Source organism: Bos taurus, chromosome 18 (genome assembly GCF_002263795.3).
Source record: "Bos taurus isolate L1 Dominette 01449 registration number 42190680 breed Hereford chromosome 18, ARS-UCD2.0, whole genome shotgun sequence".
In the NCBI taxonomy this organism is placed as follows: Eukaryota; Metazoa; Chordata; class Mammalia; order Artiodactyla; family Bovidae; genus Bos; species Bos taurus.
Genome location: NC_037345.1, coordinates 17,838,140 through 17,863,334, shown reverse-complemented (window position 1 = coordinate 17,863,334; position 25,195 = coordinate 17,838,140). Strand labels below are relative to the sequence as shown.

General features: G+C 45.2%; 1 protein-coding gene across 1 annotated transcript; it reads right to left on the bottom strand.

Moving 5' to 3' along the window:
* Positions 1–3,984: 3,984 nt before the first annotated feature.
* Positions 3,985–20,880, bottom strand: C18H16orf78 (chromosome 18 C16orf78 homolog). The gene is made up of 5 exons (NM_001079648.2): positions 20,596–20,880; positions 16,406–16,537; positions 15,746–15,890; positions 6,980–7,232; positions 3,985–4,282 (listed from the first exon to the last, which is right to left on the bottom strand). Exons 1-5 carry the CDS (start codon positions 20,743–20,745, stop codon positions 4,135–4,137), a joined length of 828 nt encoding a protein of 275 aa, NP_001073116.2. The 5' UTR covers positions 20,746–20,880; the 3' UTR covers positions 3,985–4,134.
* Between the last annotated feature and the right edge of the window lie 4,315 nt (positions 20,881–25,195).

Sequence of the window (25,195 nt, the reverse complement as noted above, 5' to 3'; positions counted from 1 at the left end):
CTCTCCCTGAGCACCTCCCTGCATCTGGGCCTCCTAGTGAGGACAAAAGGCTGATGTACAGCCCCAGCCCTGCAGAAAAGGAGCCAGCAATCTCAGTGGACCACAGGGGGATACAGAAAGCTTGCCATATAACACAATTGGTGAGGGGAGAGAAAATGAATGAATGAACGCAATCCATAGCCATCTTAGAGTCAATCCTTCCTGAGTTCCAGAAAGGAACTCGGTCTTCGGCATCTTGTTAGAAAACAGGGCTAGACCCATCTTCATTAATGCATTTTAAGACGGCTATGGAAAGGAAACTGGAGAAATAATCAAATGGAACTGTATGCCAGAGAGCTGAAAAAAATGGTCATTGTCATATCAGAGGCTGCTCTTATTGATGCATCTGACATTTAACTTCTCCGGGCCTTTCATCTGTTCATTTGTTCCTCAGCACACATCCTCCAGAATATGAATATTTATCAGACAATGAAGACCAGCTTCTCCTGTCTTTCCACTGTGGCCCAAAGGAGAGAAAATAGGCTCACACTGCAGCAAGGGAGAGGCAGATTAGACAGGCAGAAGGACTTCCTGGAGGCCAGGACCCTTGATGCAGGAAAACAGTTGGCAGTGCTTCATGCAGGCCACTGAGTCTGCAGGACAAAGTGGATGTCTCTGAAGATGGTTGTGGGCTCTGATTTTAAATGAAACAACATGGATAAAGTGCCTGTCACTCAGTAATGCTCAGGAAATACCTTTCTTTCCCATTTTTGAAGAGCTGGTTCTCCCCAAGAACAGGTACTTACTGGAGAGAAACTATTACCTAATCATTTACAACTGGTTTCTTGACATTCTGGCTGTGGCTTCTGTCTAGGGATTGCCAGGGTGTGGTGCTCTGCGCATGTGTTTCTGACCTGCCTGCAAGCCTAAGGGTCTCTGCCTTCCCTTAGGAAGTCCCTCAGTGGGGACTTGAGTGGGTGCATGGTGGTGTGCAGGAGAATTGGAAGCCTCCAACTTTAATCTGACTCCCAAGGGCAATGACTCTCAGCGGAGAGAGCCACTCACTTCTGAGGGGTCGCTTTGGAGCTGTGAAGTGGGGCACGGAGATTTAAAAAGCATGTGGCGGAGACTTCCCTGGTGGTCCAGTGGCTAAGGCTCTGCACTCCCCCAGCAGGGGACAGGGGATGTGAGTTCGATCCCTGGTTGGGAACTAGATCCTACATGCTGCAACGGAGAGTGTGGATACTGCAACTGAAAACACCATGTACTGAAACTAAAAAAGGAAAAAAGAAAGAATCCTGCATGCTGCCATTGAAAGATTCTGCATGGTGCAACTAAGACCCAGCACAATCAAATAAATAAATAAACAAGTATTTTTAAAGTAAATCCATATTTTAAATAAATAAATAACATAGTGTAGGGGCGAGGTGGGATCCAAGCCCTTTTCGAATATGGAAGCAGAAAGTAAAGCCTGGCTAGTGAGGCCCGTCTGGAGCATGGCCACATGTCACCCTCTGGGGTGAGCACTAGCCCCTGGGGGCTGAGGGACAGTTTAATTTTTGGACATATCACAAAGGCCAGGGGTTTAGAATCAGCATCCTAGACTCAACACCAATTGGCCCCGTTTTCAGGACACCTTCTGAGGAAGCCAGGGCTGAGAGGGCTGAAGCTGCTCCTCGTCCACCTCAGGAGCTGTGGGAGCAGCACGCGTTTGCTGAGCTCCTGTGTGCCATCGTCTGTGCTTTTACTTCACACATAAACTCCCGTTTCTTCTTCTCAGGATCCTCCCTCAGCAGGTTCTATCATTAGCCCCATTTGACAGATGAGGAAACAAAGGCCCAGAAAGGGAAGGTAATTTGCCAAAGTCACACAGCTAGTCAGTGGGGCCACTGGCATTTGACCTTACTCGAAATGCTTGCAGGGGTGTCAACTGGCATTTGCTCCATGGTGGGAAGGAAGTGGCTCTGAACCGTCCTGCAGGATGTGCCAGAGACTCCATCACAGAACGGGAGACGAGGCGAGGACAGTCTTCCACCCCAGCCTGCTGCTTCTTGCCTGTGTGCCTCTGAGCCAGCTCCTTGCCCTCGGTGACTTCTTGGAGTAACCCATGTTTACCTGAACAGACTCCTCCCTCTTCCATTCTCCCAATCCACTCTCCACCCTGCACACCAGAGGACCAGCTTCCCACAGAGTCATGTTCCCCATGAGAGGTGGTGGGGATGGTTGGACAGACCTGGAGTGTGTGTGTCCCTAACAGCCCCTTACCAGGTTGTTCCCCGTGAAATCCCTCTGGAGACCCTTGCTGTTGTTCAGCCACTAAGTTGTGCCTGATTCTTTTCGACTCCATGGACTGCAGCATGCCAGGCTTCCCCGTCCTTCACTATCTCCCAGAGTTTGCTCAAACTCATGTCCATTGAATCGCTGATGCCTTCCAACAACCTGATTCTCTATCACCCCCTTCTCTTCCTGCCTTCAATATTTCCCAGCATTAGGGTCTTTTCCAATGAGTCAGCCCTTCACATCAGGTGGCCAAAGTATTGGAGCTTTAGCATCAGTCATTACAAAGAATATTCAGGATTGACTGCCTTTAGGATTGGCTCTTTTGGTCTCCTTACAGCCCAAGGGATTCTCAAGAGTCTTCTCCAGCATCACAGTTCAAAAGCATCAATTATTTGGCAGTCATCCTTCTTTATGGTCCAACTCTCACATTCATATATGAGTACTGAAAAAACTATAGCTTTGACTGTATGAACGCTTGTCAGGAAAGTAATATCTCTACTTTTCATGCTGTCTAGATTTGTCATAGCTTTTCTCCCAAGAAGCAAGTGTCTTTTCATTTCATGGCTGCAGTCACTGTCTGTAGTGATTTTGGAGCCCAAGAAAAGAAAATCTGCCACTGTTTCCATTTTTCCTCATCTATTTGCCATAAAGTCACAGGACCAGATGCCACGATCTTAGTTTTGTCAATGTTGAGTTGTAAGCCAACTTTTTCACTCTCCTCTTTTACCTTCATCAAGATGCTCTTTAGTTTCTCTTCACTTCCTGCCATCAGGGTGGTATCATCTGCATATCTGAGGTTATTGATATTTCTCCCGGCAATCTTGATTCCAGCTTGTGCTTCCTCCAGCCCGGCGTTTCTCATGATGTACTCTGCATATAAGTTAAATGGGCAGGGTGAATATATACAACCTTGATGGACTCCTTCCCAATTTGAAACAGTCCATTGTTCCAGTTTTAACTATTGCTTTTCGACCTGCATACGGGTTTCTCAGAAGGCAGGTAAGGTGGTCTGCTATTCCCACGTCTTTAAGAATTTTCCACAGTTTGTGTGATCCACACAGTCAAAGGCTTTAGCATAGTCAATGAAGCAGAAGCAGATGTTTTTCTGGAATTCTCTTGCTTTTTCTGTGATCCAGTGGATGTTGGCAATTTGATCTCTAGTTCCTCTGCCCTTTCTAAATCCAGCTTGAACATCTGGAAGTTCTCAGTTCATGTACTGTTAAAGCCTAACTTGGAGAATTTTGCACATTACTTTGCTCGTATGTAAAATGAGTGCAATTGTATGGTAGTTTGAACATTCTTTGGCATTCCCTTTCTTTGAGATTAGAATGAAAACTGACCTTTTCCAGTCTTGTAGCCACTGATGAGTTTTCCAAATTTGCTTGCGTATAGTGCAGCACTTTAACAGCATCATCTTTTAGGATTTGAAATAGCTCAGCTGGAATTCCATCACCTGCACTAGCTTTGTTCACAGTGATGCTTCCTAAGGCCCACTTGACTTCACACTCCAGGATGTCTGGCTCTAGGTGAGTGCTCACACCATCGTTTTATCTGGGTCATTAAGACTTTTTCTGTACAGAGACTGGAGACTTTGGACTCCCATTTCTCACTTCTAAGATTTCTTTTCTAGGGAGTGCTCTTTGGGAGGTGGGGAGAAAACCCATAGTTTCTCCTGCGTTGGTTCTGACTTGATGACAAAGACAAAATACTACATCAACACAATGATGCAAGCAGTCTAGCTTTGTTTCCTAATTGCTACCGTCTAAAGGGGGTGGCCCAGGTCTGAAGGGCCAGTGTGGTGTACCAGAGGGTGGCATCTGGAGGCTGAGGATCCAACAGCAGAGGGAGCTCGAGGCGGCCAGGGAGAGGGGCTCTTTAGAGGGCTACACTGATGTTTTGGTTGAACACCTTTTTAGCATCTATCTCTCCTTCGATCATGTGGGGGTGGATGTCCACATTCATTCCCGCATCCTTGCACAGCTTGAGCAAGGTTCGAATGTTGTTCTTGGATAACCTCAGGTATCTGTGCAAGACAAGGCCAAACAGGTCAGTTGAGGGTGGAGTCACCGCAGCTCCAAACTTTATTGAAAAGAGCTTAGATTTAAGCAGCGTCAGTGTGGGGACCTCTGTAAGGACTGGCTCTCCAGACATTTCTGGAGCTGACAGAGGTCTCATAAAAGACTTGGTGGGAGTTTTTACCGGCATAACTCTTTAAAATTTGTTTTTAATTGAAGAATAATTGCTTTACAATGTTGTGTTGGTTTCTGCTGTACAACATGGATCAGCCGTAAATATATACATACCCACTCCCTCTTGAGCCTCCCTCCCACCCAGCCACCCCATCCCACCCATCTAGGTCATCACAGAGCGCTGAATTGAGCCCCCTATGTTCTAGAGCAGCTTCCCACTAGCTCTCTAGTTTACATATGGTCGTGTGTATGTGCAAATGCTGCTCTCTCAAACTGTCCCAACCTCTCCTTCCCCACTGTGTCCACAAGTTCATTCTCTACATCTGTGTCTCTATTCCTGCCCTGCAAATAGGTTCATAAGTAACATTTTTTTCTAGAAGAGAAAAACAAATATCGTATATTAACACATATATATGGAATCTAGAAAAATGGCATAACTCTTTTGGAAATAAATTTGGCAACGTTTATGCCAAACAAGTTGCCTCTCCACCCAAAAAAGTTTAGTATTTTTGATTCAGTAATTCCACTCTGGTCCTCAGCTTATCCCAAGAAGAGAAGTCAATGGAAGAAAATCCATATCAATGAAAGTATTTATTTTGGGGTTATTGACAATAAGAAAATAATAAATTCCATCAGTAGAGGAATGTCAAGCAAACAATGGAATATTCATTTCAAGAAATCTTCTTAATGTTAAAATATCATTTTCGAGAAGAAGGTGCAATACGGCTGTGATGTCATGCCAAGTGGGGAGGAAAAACCTGAATGCAAATTGTGAGGTGTTTTCTCTTGTCACTGCCACGTGTGTGTAATCTGAGTGAGGCCAAGGGCTGGGGGAAATACAGGACAGTGGAAATAAAGGCTGAGAAAGTTGTAGAAATAGAGGTGAGTATTTTTTAATAGTATTCAAACAATTAAAATTAAAACATCATTTTAAAATATTAGCTAAGCCCCAGCGTTCTGACTTGTAACTGAAGGATAGGACTGATGCCGTCTCTGCCATGCGGTTTAGAGAGTATCTCTGCCATCATGTCCCTTGTCCCACCATCAACCTTGGCCTTGCTCTCAGCTTTAGCATAAGGAGGGAGGCCCCCGACTCAGGCTGCTTTTAGGCTACCTTCTGGTTGGTTACTTTGCTACACATGGTGGGGAAAGAGTAGTATATTGCAGACACTGGGTTTTCCATCCATTGGAAATGGTCTCCCATCTCTTTCCTTTTTTCTGACCGTACCCACGGCCCACAGGATCTTAGTTCCCTGACTAGGGATCGAGCCCAGGCCCTCAGCAGTGAAAGCCTGGCATCCTAAGCAGTAGGCCACCAATGAACTTCCCTTCTTTTTCAAGATCTGCCCAGAGCTTCCTTGGTCTCACTGTCAGCTCCCACCAGTCCTGCCTTTCCCTGATGGCTCCAGCCACAGTCCACCCCGTCCCTCCTTGACCAGCCCAGCCCCTGGGGGGAGGATCTCACACACAGCTACCTGTGCGCCCTCACTAAGATCACAAAAGACAATCTCATCCTTCTTTTGGATGTTTTTCTAATGGCTTGTTTTTTGCCATCTCCAAATATTCTCTCCCCACTACGCTGTCCAAGTCTCATTTCTCCCCGCAATGGAACCCAGGAAGACTATCTTTGGCCAGAGTCAATTAAAACCACGCTATCAATCTGAAAGCCATGGCCAAGTCATTCAGCCATGGAAGTGGCAGGAGGCAGAAACCCCCTCTAGTCAACAAGGCTTGCTGCCCATCTTTTAGCTGGTTAGCCATTCCACCCATCCACCCACCAGCCAGTCAGCCAGCAGACCAGGACTGTGTGGTGGGGCCTGTGGATGCCAGGTGTCTGAAACCTGCAGGTGAGTTCACTGCTGTGAACTCTACAAAGATGACTACCTTATTCTGTTGTCCTATATCCTCTACTAAAGTTTCTGAACCATGTCAGATACATCTTTACAGTAAAGAGTAACATCAGGCTGGGGAGGGACGCTCGGGTTGGGGGCAGAAGCCTTGCTGTTTGGTGTTGCTGAAAACCAGTGGGTCTTGTAACTAGGACAAAGAACAGCAAGAAGGGAGACCCCTTGGTAACATCATACACGCCAAATGGTTTCCAACTTTGTTTATGGTCACTTTAGAGTCTGAAACCCCAAACATACAGCAGGCAGCCCCTGGGAATGGTGGCTACTGTCCCAGCAATTCGACAGCATAAAGGAACTTAGGGGAGTTTCCTGTTAAAAGGAAAGGCCACAAACAACTCATTCTTTCCTTTGTGAGTAACAGTCATGGTTTCTTCTGTCAAACAGAAATTTGGGGAAAGATGTGTACGTGTCCTAAGGCAGGGCATCAAAACGCCAGCACCTCAATGTCGTGTTCGTTAGTGGACCCACCGGCTTCAGCTCTTTGGGACTCAAAGCGGAGCCCGCACATGCCGCAGCCACCCTCCCTTGCTCTGGGCTCAGCCCAGGTGTCTGAGCCACAGACCGCCGTGAGCAGAGCCTGGTCTTACAGGGAGCACCCAGCCCTACCCATGCAGGGCTGCTTACCGGCAGCTCAGCACCTCTTCCGGCTTCAGCATCTTCATCATCTCCATCTTGGGCTCTGTGCCCTTCTCCATGAGGCTTTTCAGCTTACGCTCATAAGAGGCATCAGGTATCTTGCCCCCCCACTCTCTGAAGACGGTTGACTTCCTCTGGGCAAAGGCAGTGTCCTGTAATACGGGTTCTATGACGCTTTGTCGACGGTACTGCATTGGGCGCTGAGCGGATTCTTGAGCGACTGCATCCTTGATGTCTAAGTCTGAAATTAGATGTCACCAGGGAGTTAGGTCCTGGTTGGAGTGGTGGTAAGGTGGACAGGAAGGGGATGGGGCCTGGAAGGCTGCATGGGTTTCAAACCTTACCGGATCTAACATCTTGCCAAGAACTTGGCTGCTTCTCATTCAGCATTTGTTTAATCCCTATTCATCTTATCCTCCTTACTTTCTCCTTGTCTCTCATTCTTCTCTACTCTCTCCCTTTTCCGCCTTTCATTCATTTCCTTCTCCCAATCTTCTCTCCTTCCCTAGAGAAAATTCACCTAAAGTGAACTTTAGCCTAAAGGGGGTTTAGAAGAAGGTATTAGAGGAGATCAACTTTGAACTGGGATTTTAAAGGACAAACAGTTTATCATATGATAAAAAGGAAGAAAAGTATTGCAGGCAGGAGGAAGAGCATGGCTGGGCGGGAGGAACAGTGTGCAGAAAGGCACACATATATTAAATGAAATAGTGAGGGTCTGCTGCTGCTCAAATATGGAGTTTGTACTGAGGGGAATACTGCTGGGACTAGAGCTTGGCGGCCTTAATTATTTTCTTGTTAAATATACTCTTCTGTATTTTACAGACTTTTGCTTGCACGAGTATTTTCTTCCCATTTCTAACTGGTGGGACTGGTATACAGAAAAGACTACTGGTAAAATTTTTGTTTTTCTAGTACACAAACAACCACACCATATAGTATCATTTTAGGCCTAGAATTTCTGGAGTTTTGCAGAAAGACAGTCATATCAGCAGAAAAATGAAAACATATTCCCTTTAATATTTGTAAAAATTATGTACTCTTCTTGACATGTTGCATTTGACACTCTCCAAAACAGTGTCAATAATGATGAAGGAAGTCATCCTTCATTTTGTTTTTGATTTTAATAAAGTGATTTAACATTCCATCATTTAGAATGATGTATGCCAGAATTTTTAGAATGCTTTGTAATATTCAGCAGTTTTAGTCTACATAAGGTTTTTATTAGCAATAATTGGTTGTCTGTTTATTGCTTTTCTATCATCTACTGATACGATCATATGGCTTTCCTTTAATTTACTGATAAATCGTGTTATTAGATACCTTGATATCCTAACCATTTGCAAGCTGCTATAATAAATCCTACTTGGTCATGGCTTATTATTCATTTCATAGATGGGTATATTTGCCATATTTTCAAACATTAGGTCTATTTGCTAAAATTTTAAAAATAACTTTGCATCCATATTATTGTGAGGTTGGCCTGCTTTTTGCCTAATATATTTTTTTTTAATTTTATTTTTAATTGGAGGATAATTACTCTACAATATTGTGATGGTTTCCACCATACAGCAACATGAAACAGCCATAGGTGTACATATGCTTTCTCCCATCCAAACTTCCCTCCCACCTCCCTCCTCATCCCACCCCTCTAGATTGTCACAGAGCACCAGCTTCAGGTTCCCTGCATCATCCAGCATGGTGGCTTGTCAAATTAATGCAGAAATACCTATATTTTCTTATTTTTAAATTATGAAAGTACAGTAACACATTTACAGGAGACTTGGAAAATACAGAACCAAGTTACATATGGTTCCACTCTATATTACAATTCTTTTTTTAAGTAGATAAATTAAGACTTTTAGTTGAAGTTTCACTATCAAGCTCTCAAAAATTAATAGAGTGAACAGACAGAAAAGTAGATGGATATAGTAGACCTGAAAAGCACTATGAACCAATTCAACACAATTAATATTTATACAATTTTCACACAACAACAGGATACAAATTCTATTCAAGTTCCCATAGACTATAAATCAGGAGACCATAAACTGGAACATATCCAGGAACATAAAGCAAGGTGCAAAAATTTCATGATCTGAATGACTGATGCTGAATCATAGAGTCTGTTCTCTTCTCACTGTGGAATTATGTTAGACATCAATATCAAAAGATATTAAAAAATAACCTACATATTTTCAAGTGCAATGTGACATTTACCTTAGCCATTGGAAGCCTCAATAAAGTTAAAAGACTGAAAAAACACAGAGGGTGATTGCAGAGAAGAAAGAATTTAAATGAGAAATTAATATCAAAATGATACATTATATTAAAAATACTTAAAAAACGATGTATTTGAAAATGAAATGTGTTGACCTGTATGTAGAATGTAATTTCTAATTAAATTGTTTTTAAAATACTAAAAAAAAAAAAATTAATTAACTGAATCTCCAGCAAAAAAAAAGAAAGAAAATGAAATGTGCACTTTTAAATTACAGACCTTTATCTAAAAATCATAACAAGGAAAATGAGAAAATAGAAATGTCTATGTTTATGTAGCCTGAAATAGCTGAAGTAACACTGGGATTATTTGATTTTTAATGTTAGGTAGAACGTGGTGTGAAACCATTTGTCCCTGTGCCTTTTTAGTGGGAAGATGTCTCCCATCTTCCAATTTTTACCTCAGGAATTGCTCTAGTCAACTTTTCCACTCTTTATTATGTCCATTTGATAGTTTATAGTATGAGAAGAAATTATTCATTTATGTTGGGTTTTAGTTCAGTTCAGTTCAGCCACTCAGTCATGTCTGACTCTTTGTGACCCCATGGACTGCAGCATGCCAGGCCTCCCTGTCCATCACCAACTCCCGGAGTTTACTCAAACTCATGTCCATGGCATCGGTTATGCCATCCAACCAGCTCATCCTCTGTCCACCCCTTCTCCAGCCTTCAATCTTTCCCAGCATCAGGGTCTTTTCAAATGAGTCAGTTCTTTGCATCAGGTGGTCAAAGTATTGGAGTTTCAGCTTCAGCATTAGCCCTTCCAATGAATATTCCAGACCGATTTCCTTTAGGATGGACTGGTTGGATCTCCTTGATGTCCAAGGGACTCTCAAGAGTCTTCTCCAACACTCTATTATAATTCACTTAATATATTTCTTACCTTTGCTTATGCACCCTTTCTCGTATAAAATCTTGTATATTTTTGACTCTTCTTTTGACAAGGCTTATGATATACATACTATTTGTCACTTGTTTTTTTAAAAAGCTATCTTTGGATTTATGCTTTTAGCTACTTTTAATTTTGTATTTCATTCATCTTATTTGGTATTAAATGGATGAATTCTCTTTTTCATAGTAATTATTTCTTCTATGTCATTAAATTAATAAAAGTATTACTTTTTTATTTGTTTTAATAAAGACAAGAACCATTGCTTTCAGTTTTCTCTGTATATTTTCTTCTAGGCATAGATTTTGCCTTTATCCCATAGATTTTGGTATGAAACAGTCTTATTTCCATTAGTTTTTATCTTTGAAATCATGGTATTTTGGAAGTGTGTTTCTTAATTTTTGTTGAGATTATCTTTTAATTTAAATTTTATTTCTAATTATTGAGTTGTAACTGGCCCTAAAATCTTTACTATTTTGAATGTTAAAGTTTTCTTTTGGTGAATATGCTTTGGCCATATAAAAATGTGTGTTCTCTATTCAAATATAAAGTTGTGGTTTGTTAATTGCATTGTTAAATTCTTCTAGGCACTTTCTGAAATTATCTATTTGATCTGTCTTGAAAGAGGTATATTGCAGTCTCCTACTGTAACTATTTTTGTCAGACTTACTTTGCATTTCTAAATGTTTATTTAACTACTATTTTTGGTGTATGTAGGTTTACAGTTTACTCTCTCTAGCATTTTAAAATCTCTCTCTTTCACCCTGTTGTTTGTTTTAGCGTTAAATCCACCTCATCTGTTTGCATATCTCTTTGCCTATCCTTTTTCGTTCTTTCTAAAAACACATGATTTTAAGTGCATATCAAGATTTTTATTTTTAAATCAACTATTTCCTAATTTGATGTCTCTGTTCTCTTCTAGAGCATTTTCTTTAGATAAACGAATAAGTGGCTGAGAAACTCCCTATATTTCTGACTTTGCAAATATCTTTCATTCACCCTAACAGTAACTTATATATGGACTAAGAATATGATTGTGAGATTGTAATAATCAGTAGTCTATAAGTGTCATTTCTAGATTGATGCTAATCTGACTTTTTCTTTGTAAGTAAGTTGTTCTTCCTGTAAACTTGCAAGAATTCATGAATAAAATGCAGAAATTTTATCCGAATACGTCTGGGAAAGTCTAGACTTTCTATAACATAAATGGAGGGACAACGGCCTAGAGAGAGGCTCTGACTTGCCCAAGGGCTCACAATGAGTCCGTGGCTGAACTGGGATCTTTGTGTCCAGTACAGCTCTCTAAACTGATAGCAGGCCCCTGAGAGAGTGATGGAGTCAGGAGGGATCAGCAGTCGTTTATGCATGGTGGAAATTGCTACCATGTTCCAAGAGAATCGTGAGGTACACATCTCCATTGACACAGATGGAAATCCCTTGGAGAAAGGGCCATGGACTTTCTTGAGACATTTGATCCTCTTCTGGATCAAAGTAGGTCTCATGCAGGGAAAATGAGTACTAAAATGAATGGTAATGAGAATTATACATATTGGCTAACACTTATTGAGTAACTCACATTTCAGGCAGTTTTCTAAAGGCTTTCTAGGGAGGGGGCACTACAGTCTTACAACCATATCACGCCCATTGATCAAATAATAAAGTGGAAGATCAGAGAGATTAAGTCATGTGACCAAGATGCCAGGAAAATGTGAACCCAGGTTATCAATGCCTTTTTCTGGGAGCCTGTCCTGGCTACCCTTTTGGACAAAATGTCCCATATTTCTGAGACCATGGCTGAACAAATACATTAGGTTTCTGGTGAGCTGTGTTTGGGACTCCAGGCGTTGACTCTATAATCACCCAGAGACAGAGGGGGTAACTGCATCCCAACCCTCTGCATTAGGAATACACACTTGCCTGGCATTGATAGAATGCCCTGAGCATAGGTGGGCAAGAAGAGAAAGCCAAATGAATTCCATTTTCTTAGCCTAGATGCTCAGATTTTGTCAAGATTTACTTTGCAAGTGTGTTCCCAATGCTTTCCCAGCATCTTTTAGTGGCCCTTAGCCACAGTCACCTTTTAAGAATTCAGATCCAACTTCGTAAACTTTTTCCATGTCTTGTGATTGCACTCAATTAGGGCTGTCTTTTGGAAAGGCCAGTCTGAGATTTCTGCTTTCAGCCAAGGTGTGGTAATAGGAACTAGATTTACCTGTCCGTCTCAAGCAATTAAACACTGGGGCCTGATAGGTGAAATGGCATATTTCAGACGTTGGCAATACAGGGCAGTGATCCTTTAGAAAATGAAACAGAAGGGGTGAGTCCCACGAGAGCCCCAGCTGATGGCTGGAAGATGCTTTAGGGTTGCAGCATGGGTAGAGAAAACCTAGACAGGAGTCTAGCCATTTCTCTGAGTTGAGAACAGAGAATAGACAATTCAGCTAGAATCTACAGGGCAGAGTAGCATGGAGAGCTGCAGAAATCTGCACAGGCTTCTCTAAGCTGATAATGGGATGTGCAGAGAGGAAACTACACAGACAGAACTGGTGGACAAGACCCTAAAACAGCTGGTTCTTGAAAATGACGCCAATTGTTTGGGTGCTGAGTGGGGCTGAGGGAGGTTAGTAAGAGATGTTCTGGCTAGAGTATTTCTCCTTGTTTGGGATCGATAGGTACACACTGCTATTTTTTAAATGGAAGACTAACAAGGACCTACTGTACAACACAGGGAACTCTGCTCAATGTTATGTGGTAGCCTGGGTGGGAGGGGAGTTTGGGGAAGAATGGATACATGTATCTGTATGGCTGAATCCCTGTATATGTATTCTGTATCCCCATATATGTATTTGCTGTCCACCTGAAACTATCACAACATTGTTAATCCACTATACTCCAGTATAAAATAAAAAGTTAAAAAAAATTTTTTTTAAAGAAAGCTTTTTCTTGATCCACACTTATCCTTCTTAGACTTTTGCCATAGCCCTTAACTCCCTCTACACCCTTCCTAGAGGCTGCTTTGTCTTGATCTTGACTCCCAAACCAGATCCTGCTCACTCATGTCTGGCCTCCTGACAGCTTTCACAGTATGTTCCCCTTGCTGTGCCCAGACTCAGCCCTGACTCAGTCCTGGTGCCACACGTGGATGCCCGGGTGGTTGCTGGATGCCTATGAACAACGGCCCACTTGTCTGCGTGAGCTCCTGCTGACCCCCAGTGGCTATTGGTTGTATTGCATTTAGAGAGGGATGCCTGCTCTCCTACAGGGTGGCTTTGTGGGGCACAGGGCTGGGCAGATAGATGCAGGAGGCACTGCAGAGGACCAAAGGGCTGGCGAGTCAGCCTGCCCTGCTGGCATCCTTGTGCAGTGAGACGGAAAAAATATCAACTTGTGTCAGAGTTTCTCTTAGGGAAGGAACTACCTTTGTTTAGGAAAATATCTTTTTTGAGACTACATTGAAAAAAATACTTTTTTTCACAGACTGCATTGAGTGTGGAATGAGACAGTGGAACAAAATGATCCCTTGAGGTAAGAAGGCAATGGGAATGTGTGGGGCAGGGAAGGCAGAGGATAGAGGAGAAGGGAGAGGAAAGAGAGAAAAAGAGGGAGAGCTGGGCAGAACCAGGACTAGAGTGAGACGAACAAGGAACTCAGGGGGCGAACTAACGGAGGTGTTTGCTCTCAGGCTCATGCAAGGGCAAGGTGGGCCTGAGAGAGACCACCTTCTTAAATTTTGTGTCCTGCGTGCCTAGCTTGTCTGACCCTAGTCCTAGTCTTGGAGTTGGCAAAGCATCTGGAAGCCAGCCCTGCAGGAAATGGAGCCATCAGGGAAATCTCCTGATGGCAGGGGACAAAGGACTTTGAAGAACGAGAGGGCATCATAATAGACTTCTAATACGTTTGCTGTGTACATCTATGATGTAATTATTTACCTTTGCTGCCCCAAACTTTCAGTAAAGTTTGCTGACACACAATGGCTTCATGTGAGAGGTCTGGGGAGAAGGGATGTGTTCCCTGTCTGGGTTGGCAGAGAGCAGGGAGAAGGAAATAGTCCTGGAAGTGAGATCCACAGATGCTCAGCCTCCCGGCAGGACCAGGACAGGGAGAACAACAGGACACTTGGGGAAGGGGTGGGGCTTCCCATAGGGCATAAGTTGAACTCCTTCCACTTATTTGAAAATAAACTTTTTATTTTGGAAAACTTTTAGATTTATAGAAGAGAAGAATTGCAAAGCCAACTCTTACAGACAGCTCCTATACATCCCCCCCACCCAATGTTAACATCTTACATAAGCCAGGAATGACAGATTAACATGGGCATGTTACAGAGTTTTTTTTCCTGGATTTCACCAATTCTTTCACTGAATAACTAGCCTAGGATTCAGTCCTGGATCTCGCATTGCATTTAGAGCCAATCATATTTAATTCTAACTGGCAAGTCACCACAGTTTGGTTACAATGGCTTTGGTACATTAAATGAAAAAGAAATAGGAACTTTTTGTTGGGCAGAGTGGAGGGAAACACAGGAGAACTGGCAACCCCTACTCCAAGGCTCTTGCCCCTCTTCCTTTGAGCTAATTGGAAATCCCCTCCAGAATTTTTTTTTTTTTTTTTTACCATATACCTCCATCCCAAGAGGCCAGGTACAATAAATGCATTTGTTATTCCAACACAGCCCACCTGAGAATGTTAGCAAAATGTTTACAGGGAAGTTCCATATGCTTCCCAGGTGGCTCAGTGGTAAAGAATTTGCCTGCAATGAAGGAGGTGCAGGAGACATGGGTATGATCCCTGGGTTGAGAAGATTCCTTGGAGTAGGAAATAGCAACCTACTCCAGTATTCTTGACTGGAGAATCCCATGGACAGAGGAGCCTGGAGGGCTATAGTCCACGGAGTCACAAAGAGTTGGACACGACCGAGCAACCAAGGCCGCATGCAGCCCCTTGCTAACATCTACTGAGCAGCTACTCTGCATCTGGCGGAGGGTGGTCTGTGCCTCGACTTGCTAAAATACCACACTATACTGTGAAGCTGGTTGTGTAATTGTCGCATTTTGCGGACGTGAAAACTAGACCCCATGGATGGAGTGGCTTGCTTGGGATTATGCAACTCTGAGTTTGTTACCCATCAGTGGGGCTGGGACTCAAAGATCGTCAGTCTTAGCAATAAGTATCTGGCATAGCCCAAGCCCACTTCTTCTTGGGTACTAGCATCACCTGGCAGGTTTCGGGCCAGCAGCTGTGGTACCTTCTGTAGTGCCTTGTCACAGTATCTAAGCTAGTTAGATCATTTGGACCTGAGGGTGATGTCACCAAAATGACTTCAGGAAGCCTGGGGACAGGATACTAGCTTCCTGAGAAGAAACGCCCCCACCCCCCTGGTGCCAGCTGAGGCTTGACACCCACTTGTCTCCTGTCCAGGTCACCCCCCTGATGCTGTGATCCCTAGTCATGGTGGCTCCTGCATCCACAGAGTGGGGCTGACATAGACGGTGTTGCCTTGAGGATGGTGCCGTCTCTGGGCCCCTCTGATAGGAAGGCAATGGTGAGGACAGTTCTGGCATCCCCCCACCGAGGTACTTCCCTTACCGGATCTCCTGGGTGTGTCCTTGGGGTTGGTGCTCGGGGTCAGGCTGCTGAGGCGTTTTCCCTTTGCTTCCACTCTGTAGAGCCTTCGGTAGAGGGCAGAGGTTTCGTCCTCCTTGGAGTTTTGCCCTGAGGCCTGGGAGGAGATCTGGAGAGATGTTATAGGCTAGGGAATGGGTTCTGGCTCTGCTTCCTTCATCCCCCAGTGAGTGAGTTCAAGGGTTGGCTGAAGGGCAGATGAGGGGGACCCAAGGAGAGGCTGACTCTAGGTGCTGGGTCCCTGGGATAGGAGCGCACACTGGTGTCTGCTCACCAACTTCTTTCTTCTGTCCCTAGAGCTCATGAGGGACCCTGGAGACCACAGCCATCGCTGGTTGTCCCCCCTTTCCAATGGCACTCCTGAGTGGTTTAGGGGAGGGAGGTGGTGCCCAGGAAGAACGAGCCCTACAGCAAGGGTGCAGGTCTTCCCACTGGAATTGCGCAGTGTGTTGGGTGGGAGCTGGCTGGCTGGAGGGGGTGGGTGATCTATGTGGGTGCTACTGTGAGGCAGGGATGAATTTTAGAGCCCCACACTTAGAAGAAAAAGTAGCCAATTCCGTGCAAAAGCAGAGTGGGCGCCCCCTTCTTCGTGTGGAGGGGCTGGGGTAGGCGGGGTGATGTCACCTGCTCAGAGAACGCCACCTGTTGATTCCCTTGGCTCCTGCGGCGGGCTCCCTGATGTTTCAGGGCAGTTTTGGTTTTCTTTTCTTCCTTCGCAGGTTCTGCCGAGGCTATCACCACCTTGGGTTTGCTCTTCTGAAACAACAGGGAGAAAAGCCCTGTGGCTGCCTCAGTGGGCACAGACTGGTCCTGCACGCCACAGAGGGGAAGGAGCACCCAGCCTGAGCACCTACTCTCGTCCTCCTGTTCCCCTGGTGGCCCCTCTGCCTCCAGACACACCTGGCGTCCTCATCCCACTTCCAGCGCCAGGCGTGGCTGTCCCTCTCCACTTCAGAGTCCATCACTGGCTCCCTATCACCCTCCACAGGAGGGCCCCACCCTCCAGCCTGGGAGGAATTCCTTCCAGCCCTCAAATGGCCTTGCTAGCTGCCACTTCCCTACATGACCTCCAGTCTTCGAGCCCAGCCAGGGTGCTCCCTCCTCTCTTCACCCCACCCCCATCCCATCTTGTCCTCCTGGAGCGGTCGTCACAATCCTCCCGCCTTTTTCTTTCCCCAGATGCTCCAGTCTGCCTGGTGGAAGGCCAGGCAAGTGCAACGAGTCCATTCGAGGCATGTATGCTTGGCTCTCACAGCTGCCAGGAGAACCCGGTAAGAGAGTAAGTTTCATTAGTAAGTTTCATCACGGCCCAGGAGGGGAGGGGCCCACAAAGGTGCGTCCAGGCCCATCCTTAATGAGTAGACTTGGGGTGCTGGAGCCTGGCAGGGAAACTGAACTGACTGGATCTCCTCTTGGGGTATGCTGCGGGTTCTGAGGGTTGTGCAGATGACTGACCTGGTCTCCAGGGCTGATGGCCTGGCTTCCAATCCTGCTCTATGGCTGTCTGGCCGAGTGACTTTGAGCAAGGGACGGCTCTCTGTGCAGTTCAGTTCCCTTATCTGAGGATGGGGATGGTAGCAGAAGCTACTTCATAGGGTTATGGTGGGAAATAATGAATTACTGTGGGGAGGTGCTTAGCGCTCCCTGATTGTTAGCAGCACTCTGCGAATGGAAGGAGGGTTTTGATAAGCCAGTCTGGGTGTGGAAGGAAGCGGTCCAAAGACCATCTAAGGAGTAGGTACTAGTTACCTTCAGGGTTTTGTGGGGCTTAGTGGGGGGAGGGTGCAAGCTGGGTCCAGGGCTGATACTCCTAGTTGATTAGAGAGAAACTAAGTCCAGTTACTCCGAGAGTGGCCCACCTCCCTCCTTCCCCTCTCAACCTTCAACCTCTCTTCAACAGCTGCCCGAGTAGCTGCAGTCCCCTCTTTTGAAGGAAGCTGAGTGGAACTGATTTGGTACCACAGACCCATCAGGAAACTGTCACAGAAACTGACTTGGTGGGCCCTGTGCCCGTGACCTTAAATCTCAGGGGTCTTCTTTTATGACAGATGTTCACAAGGGGCACAGCCCTCTGGGTAGACTATAACCCAGAGGTTATAGTGCTGAAGAGGGGAGAAGCCTGGACTGCCAGGAGAAGGGAGACAGGGCCACAGAGAGCCCCCCCCCAGCTGTCTTCAGTAAAGGGTCCCCTGCCACCTGCCATCCGAGACCTGCCACGGAAGCATCACCCTCTCTCTCAGGAGCTTCTTTCAAAATCCAAATGCTTCTGGAAAGGGTAGCGATGCTTGAAGATTCAATTGTATTTTGAAAGTAAATTTGTTCCCTTTCTGGGTCCAAAATTATTTACTAGAAAAGCCACATAGAAGCGACAGCTGTGAAAACATTATTAGAATATAAACTTAGCAGGAAGAGATGGGATCAAGTATATTCATCAAAGGAGTGAGTAAGATTTCTGTAACTGAGTTCTGAGAGGCCCAGCAGTCAAGCCCTAACACCTCCCCCACAAAATGAGGGGTACTTGGTAGGGTAGGTAAATCCTTAGAGTAAAATATGTTTGTCAGATGTGTTTACGTGTATCTGATGAAACTAGCACTCCAGATCGCTCTGATTGTGTGTTAGTCGCTCAGTTGCGTCTGACTCTGTGACCCCATGGACTGTAGCCTGCCAGGCTCCTCTGTCCATGGGATTCCCCAGGCAAGAATATTGGAGTGGATTGCCATTCCCTTCTCCAGGGGATCTTCCCAACCCAGGGATCAAACCTGGGTCTCCTACATTACGGGCAGATTCTTTACTATCTGAGCCACCCTCAGTAAATGACTATAATGATAAATAAACACATAACCAGAACAGAAGCTCCCATGAAAGGCAGGGGCGGATGAGCTGGGAGAAGCAGGAAAGGACAGGTGGTGGCAAAGGTGTGTGGGGGGTGGGCCTGACAGCCCGTGAGCTGGGAACTGAATACGTCTGAGTTTGTGCCCTGGCTTCGACCCTCACTAGCTCTGTGAGCTCCTCTTCATTTCAGCTTCCTTATCCTTCAGCTGGTGGGTAAGATCAGTGTCTACCCTGTAGCCTTGCTGGGAGCAGCTGACCAGACAACTCACTACAATGCCAAGCACAGGGCCTGGCACGCAGCAAATGCTTAGTAAAATATATCACTGTTGTTAGTAATGCCATTTTCATCCATTTTTTTTATCTGGGGGCCAGGGGAGTCAAGATCAGGTGGCCTCCTCTGCTGAAGAGACCATTTTCCAAGGGTGTGGCTTGACCTTCTGTAGATGAGGGGACCAAAGGGGAACTCTTGAGGGAAACTGGGGCAAAACTGGTTGTTCCTGGAGAAAGAGAGAAAACTGGTGTTGCAGACTGTTTCGTGTGCCCCCTCCCCCTAAATTCACATGTTGAAATCCTAATTCCTAATGTGATAATGTTGGGGAGGTGGGGCCTTCGGGAGGTGGTGAGGTCATGAGGGTGGAGCCCTCATAAATGGGATTAGGACCTTAGAAGAGAGGCCCTGGAGAGCACTCCTGTCTCCTCCTCTTTACGAGAACATAGCAAGAAGCAGCCATCTATGAACCACAAAGCAGGCCTTCATCAGATATCAAATCTGCTGGCACCTAGATCTGGGACTTCCCAACCTCTCAGTTGGGAAGAAGGAAATTTCTGTTGTTTCTAAGCCACCTGGTTTATGGCATGTGATTGTAGCAGCCCAAATGGACTAAGACAGGCAGTTAAACTAAGTTCTGATGAAGGATAGAAAGGAAGAGGTTCCCAGGTGGTGCTAGTGGTAAGGAACCTGCCTGCCAATGCAGGAGATGGAAGAGACACAGGTTTGATCCCTGGATAAGGAAAATCCCCTGGAGGAGAGAATGGCAACCCACTCCAGTATTCTTGCCTAGAGAATCCCATGGACAGAGGAGCCTGGCAGGCTTAAGGTCAATGGGGTCCCAAAGAGTCGGACTCAACTGGGCGTCTGAGGTTTTTTGTGTTAACAGGAGTCTCGAGGACAGTGGAGGTGGAAGATGCCCTTTGACCCTGGGGCTACAGCGAGGCTGGAAGTGCCTGGGGACAATGGGAAGGACACATCAGCAAGACCCTAAAAGCAATTGTCCCTCCGCCCTTCTGAAACACTGACAGAGACAGCTTTAATGTCTCTCATTAAGTGAAACCTCAGTGAAAGTAGACAGGATTCTTCCTGACAGTAGACCCTTGACCTCCCCTTTCCTGGAACAATTTCTTTAGAAAATTTACACTTGTAAATTCCTTTTCTGCCCCTTTGAGATATAAATCTTCTCTCAGCCTCTCGCCCAGGTTTACGATCCAGGAATGTTTTTCTCCAGATGCTGGGTCAGGAAGATCCCTTGAAGGAGGGCATGGCAACCCACCCTGGTATTCTTGCCTGGAAATTTCCACGGATAGAGGAGCCTGGTGGGTTACAGTCCAGGTTCACAGAGAGTCAGACACACTGAGCACAAGCAGGCAGAGAGCCATCCTTTGAAATGCGAACATCGGGAAAGACAGCATCCCCACCTCCCTGTCTCTGTGGCAGGGTAGGAGCTTAACTACGTGGGGATCCTTAGCAAACAAGGACGGCCTGATCCCACGGACAATCTCCCCCACGCCCTCCAGCACTCTTCTACTGGCTCACCTCTGTGCTGCAAACCCGCCCCTCACCCCCGTGCTGCAAACCTGCCCCTCACCCCCGTGCTGCAAATCCACCCCTCACCCCCGTGCTGCAAACCTGCCCTTCACCCCATTACGTCAGGCTTCAGTCGCCTTGAATGAAGCCTTGCTTGCAGGTTTTCGGTGACAGTACACACCTGGAGAGCTTGCTTCTTCTTCCCCTGCCTCCGTTCCAGCCACTCCAACACTCGAGTCAGGTCTGACATGCGCCTCTCCTCGGCTGACCTCCACACAAGCTTCCTCTCTGTAGGCAGGGAGTTCTTCAGGTCCTCTGACTGCTCTGTCATCGTGGAGCCCTGGCCCTGCCGTGGGCGGGAAGGTGGCCCACTCCCACTTTGTTGAACCCTCTGCCTCCGGTCGCTGGTCCTGGATGACTCAGATGGTACGGTGTTTTCCTCTAGACATGAACATATATGCGAACATAAAGGGCAGTGCTGGGGCAGAGCCGGGGATACTGGCCTCCAAGGGTAGGAGGTCCAGAGGCTGATTGTGAGGTCATTGTCAGGCTGTCGGTGGGGGTCAGAGTGGAGCAGGCTTCCCCATATGGATCCTGTCCCTCAGTTGCAGTCACGGGTTCTGGGAAACAAACGCACTGAGAAGGACAATGCAGATAGTGGAGTGCAGTTTATTACACCGGCAGGCCCAAGGCAGAGTCTCCTCCTAGCCAAGGACCCCAGGCAGTTTTTGTGAAAACCTTATATACCTTAAGTGTATAAAGTCCCCTGAAACTAGTCTGAACAAAGGAAAAAGAAAGATACAATCAAAGTTCACCCGTGATCATATGCCTTAAGCCTAGGTAGTTAACACTGGACAATTATCAATAGGCCTGTGGTCATACCCCAGTAAGCATAATAGAATGTATGATGCTATCTGGTTACACAGATAATTAGGGTATTCTTTTAGGCGAAGGAGAACCCTGGGGCTCTTCCTTCCGGGGGCCTGGTTTTCCAGTTGGTATGTCGTTTCCATAGATACTGGACATATAGCTCAAAGTCCACAATCCGGCCCGAGATGGAGTCCTGCTTTCAAGACAGAGCCTGTTCTGTTTCCTCCTTCACCTCTTTAGTCACTGTCCATCTCCTGGATTCTGCCACAGCCTCCAGTATGGGCTCTCCACCTCCATTTCCATAGAGATCTTCCTAAAACAATTGTCAACTCACATGTCTCCTCAAAAACCTTCAGTGGCCCCCTGCAGCTTATACAAAAATCTAAATTTTTTAGTTTGGTAGGCTTTCCACAATGTGCTCTAATTAGAATGAAGATTTGTATAGGCTTAATTACTTTTATATTCATTGACTAGATATCGGATGCCTACTATATGCCAGCATGGTACAGGGGATATAAGGCAAGATAAAAACATCATCAGGACTCCTAAAACATATGGGCTAGTGGGAAAGACAGCAGTTCAATAATTACTCTGTGAATCCATAAGGACAAGTGAAGAGGAGCACTCTGAAGGGAAGAAATATAATTCTAAGAACTAAACCAAAGAACTAGACTTGGATGGGTTAGTGGGTGGATCACACTTGGGCAGTGGCTGAAGTTAAAGGGTAAACTGCTCTTAATGGGTCTCTGGACCGGGAGGTCGAGCATGTGCAAAGGCCGTGTGGCAGGATAGAAGCAGGGAACACTCGCACAATAGCAGAAGCCTAGGTAGCTAGTGTTGTAGCCATGCGTTCTGGGAAACAAACCCACTCAGAAGGACAATGCCAATAGTGGAGGGCAGTTTATTACACCGGCAGGCCCAAGGCAGAGTCTCCTCTTAGCCAAGGACCCCGACTGACTTTTGTGAAAACCTTATATACCTTAAGTGTACTGCTCAAGCCCACATCCCCAGATTCTTCAAACCTAGCCTGGAAAGTGTTAAAGGGAGATACAATCAGGTTACAGCCATGATTCATAATCAGAAGGGTCAGCTGGTTATACATTGTAGCCTACACCAATGGGTGCCATGAAGATTACAAAGGTGATTGAATGCACAGGGGATTATCACATTGTTTTTGGCGATGGGAAATCTTGGTATGGAATCTGGTGTTTATCAGTCTGGGAGGTCAGTTCAGCCGTAGGTATGTTATCCCCATGGCTACTAGACACATAGTCCAAAGCTCACTGAAAGTGCGAGATGGAGTTTCCTTCTTTTTCAAGACGGAGGCAGCTCGGCCTGTCCCTTTCCTCCCACACTAGATTACAAGGCAGTGAGAAATGACGCTGGGGGGCGGGCAGAGGCCACACCAGGCAGCGCCTTGGAGGCCACTGTTCTGCTGAGTCTGGAAAGGAAAGGGAAGCAAAGGGAAAAGAAAAGGGATTCAAAAGAGGGGAGGGAGTGACATGGCCAAGCTTCCTTCTTTGTTTTAGTAAATTTTATTGATTTAAACTACATGCAGAAACGTGCCAGAATCATAAATAACTAGTGCTCCAGAATTTCCCCGCTATGGCCCCTGCTAGTCACTACCTCCCTCCAAGGGTAAACACCACCCTGGCTTTTAATTTCATCGATTTGTTCTGTCTGTTGGAATTTTATATAAATAAAATCATATACATGTAATCTTTTGTATCTGGATTCATTTGCTTTATATTTGCAGAATTTTAGCAACAAAATCTTTAGTCTGTGTATGTGGAAATGTCTATATTTTCCTCTTCGTTTCTGAAAAAAAGATTTGCTGGATAATAGACTTCTTGGTTAACAGTTTACTCAGCACTTTGATGCATGATTTCGTTGTCTTCTGCCTTCCGTTGTTTTCTATGGGAAGTCAGCTGTTAGTTGGGTGGTTGCTCTCCTACATATGTCATTTTTCTCTTGCTGATTTTTCTATTTTTGTCTTTCAAATGTTTACTATGATGAGTCTAAGTGTGAATCTCTTTATGTTTATTCTACGTGGGATTTGTTGAGTTTTTTGATATGTATTTAATGTTCTTTCATTAAATTCTGGAAGATGTTGGCCATTTTTTTCCATTATTTTTTTCTGTCCATTTCTCTGCTTCTAGACACCCATGCTTAATGTTGTCCTCTTGGTCTCTAAAGCTTTGCTCATTTTCTTTCAGTCATTCTTTTCTCTGTTCTTCAGAATGGATAATTTCTATCTATCTATCAATCTTTCCTCTGCCATGTATAATCTGTTGGTGAATCTTTCTAGTGTAATTTTCATTTCAGTTGTACTTTTCAAGTCCACAATTTCACTTTAAAAATGATTTCTGTCTTTTTATTTAGAATCTTTGTTGATTCATTATTATCATATTTTAAAATTTAAGACACGTTTTACGTTAATTATTTGACCATATTTTAATAACTATTTAAAGTCTTTCAACATCTGGGAACACTCAGAGACAGCTTATAATGACAGTTGCTTTTCTGAGTACAGTTCACACTTACCTGTTTTTTTGTGTAACTTGTAATTTTTTGTTGAAAATTGGACATTAAGAAATATAGTAGCAACTTTGGATTCTGATTCACCTCTACCCTCACTCCAGGTTTATTGTTGCTACTTTTTCATTTGGTTATTTTTAAAATAACTTCTCCAGGCTCTATGAATCAGGCAATTCTTGTCTGATATCCTGTTTTCTCTATGGTGTGAAGCTGCTGAAGTTCTGATTAAAATTTTTATTTTCTTGTTTTTGTATTTAAGTCTAGCTTCCAAAACATTCTCTCTGTGTCTATATTTGCATATCTGACTGGACAGAGATTGTGCTCAAAATGCCAACTTTCTGTCCTCTGTTGATTAGTCTGTCTGGGTAGGGGAGCTGTATCAGTTACCATGTTGCTACATAACAAATCAACCCAAAGTTTAATGGCTTAAAACAAAAAACATTACTATTGTACGCTTTTGTGCGTCAGCAGTCCATTGTACGCTTTTGAGGGTCAGAAGTCCGGGTACACTTTAGCTGGGTCCTCTGCTACTGCTGCTAAGTCGCTTCAGTCGTGTCCGACTCTGTGCAACCCCATAGATGGCAGCCCACCAGGCTCCCCCGTCCCTGGCATTCTCAAGGCAAGAACACTGGAGTGGGTTGCCATTTCCTTCTCCAATGCATGAAAGTGAAGAGTGAAAGTGAAGTCGCTCAGTCGTGTCCAACTCTTAGCGACCCCACGGACTGCAGCCTTGCAGGCTCCTCTGTCCATGGGATTTTCCAGGCAAAAGTACTGGAGTGGGGTGCCTCTGACTCAAGCTAAATCAAGGTGTTGACCAGGTTCCTTGGCCCAGAAGCCTTGATTAGGAATGGAGCTGCTTCAAAGCTCCTCATTTGGTTGTTGGCAGGACTGGGTTTCTTGCAGTCCACTGAACTGGGTTCTTTCTTTGCTGGCTGTTGGCAGAAGGCCACCCTCAGTTCCCTGTGACATGTGCTTCTCCATAAGGAATTTTATAATATGGCAGCCTGCTTCATCAGAACAGCAAGGGAGAAGAACTAAAGAGAGAATGAGAGCAAGAAAGAAGTCAGTCTTTTATAGCCTGGCCTTGGAAGTGACATCCATCACTTCTCCCATGTTCTATTTACTAGAAGCAAGTCACTATGTTCAGACTATGCCCAAAGAGAGGACACTAATTTTAGAGGCAAGGGTTATTGGGAAACCTTTTTAGAAGCAGCCTATCTCAGGAGCACATTCAACATTCAGGCCATTTTCACATGTTCCCTGTCTTTTACTTTCTGCTGGCCTATTTCCTGTCTCCTTTACACACATGCACAGCCTCAGGGTTGGCCAGGAGCTTGTGGCTTGATCGGTCTCTTCTAGTTTCTGCGGCACAT

Excerpts from the sequence above, each read along its gene's own strand:
- C18H16orf78 (NM_001079648.2), bottom strand. The coding sequence starts at position 20,745 with ATGACAGAGCAGTCAGAGGACCTGAAGAACTCCCTGCCTACAGAGAGG. Across the intron at positions 16,538-20,595 it reads AGAAGAAGCAAGCTCTCCAG|AAGAGCAAACCCAAGGTGGT; the intron begins GTGTGTACTGTC and ends CTGTTGTTTCAG. Across the intron at positions 15,891-16,405 it reads AGGTGGCGTTCTCTGAGCAG|ATCTCCTCCCAGGCCTCAGG; the intron begins GTGACATCACCC and ends ACATCTCTCCAG.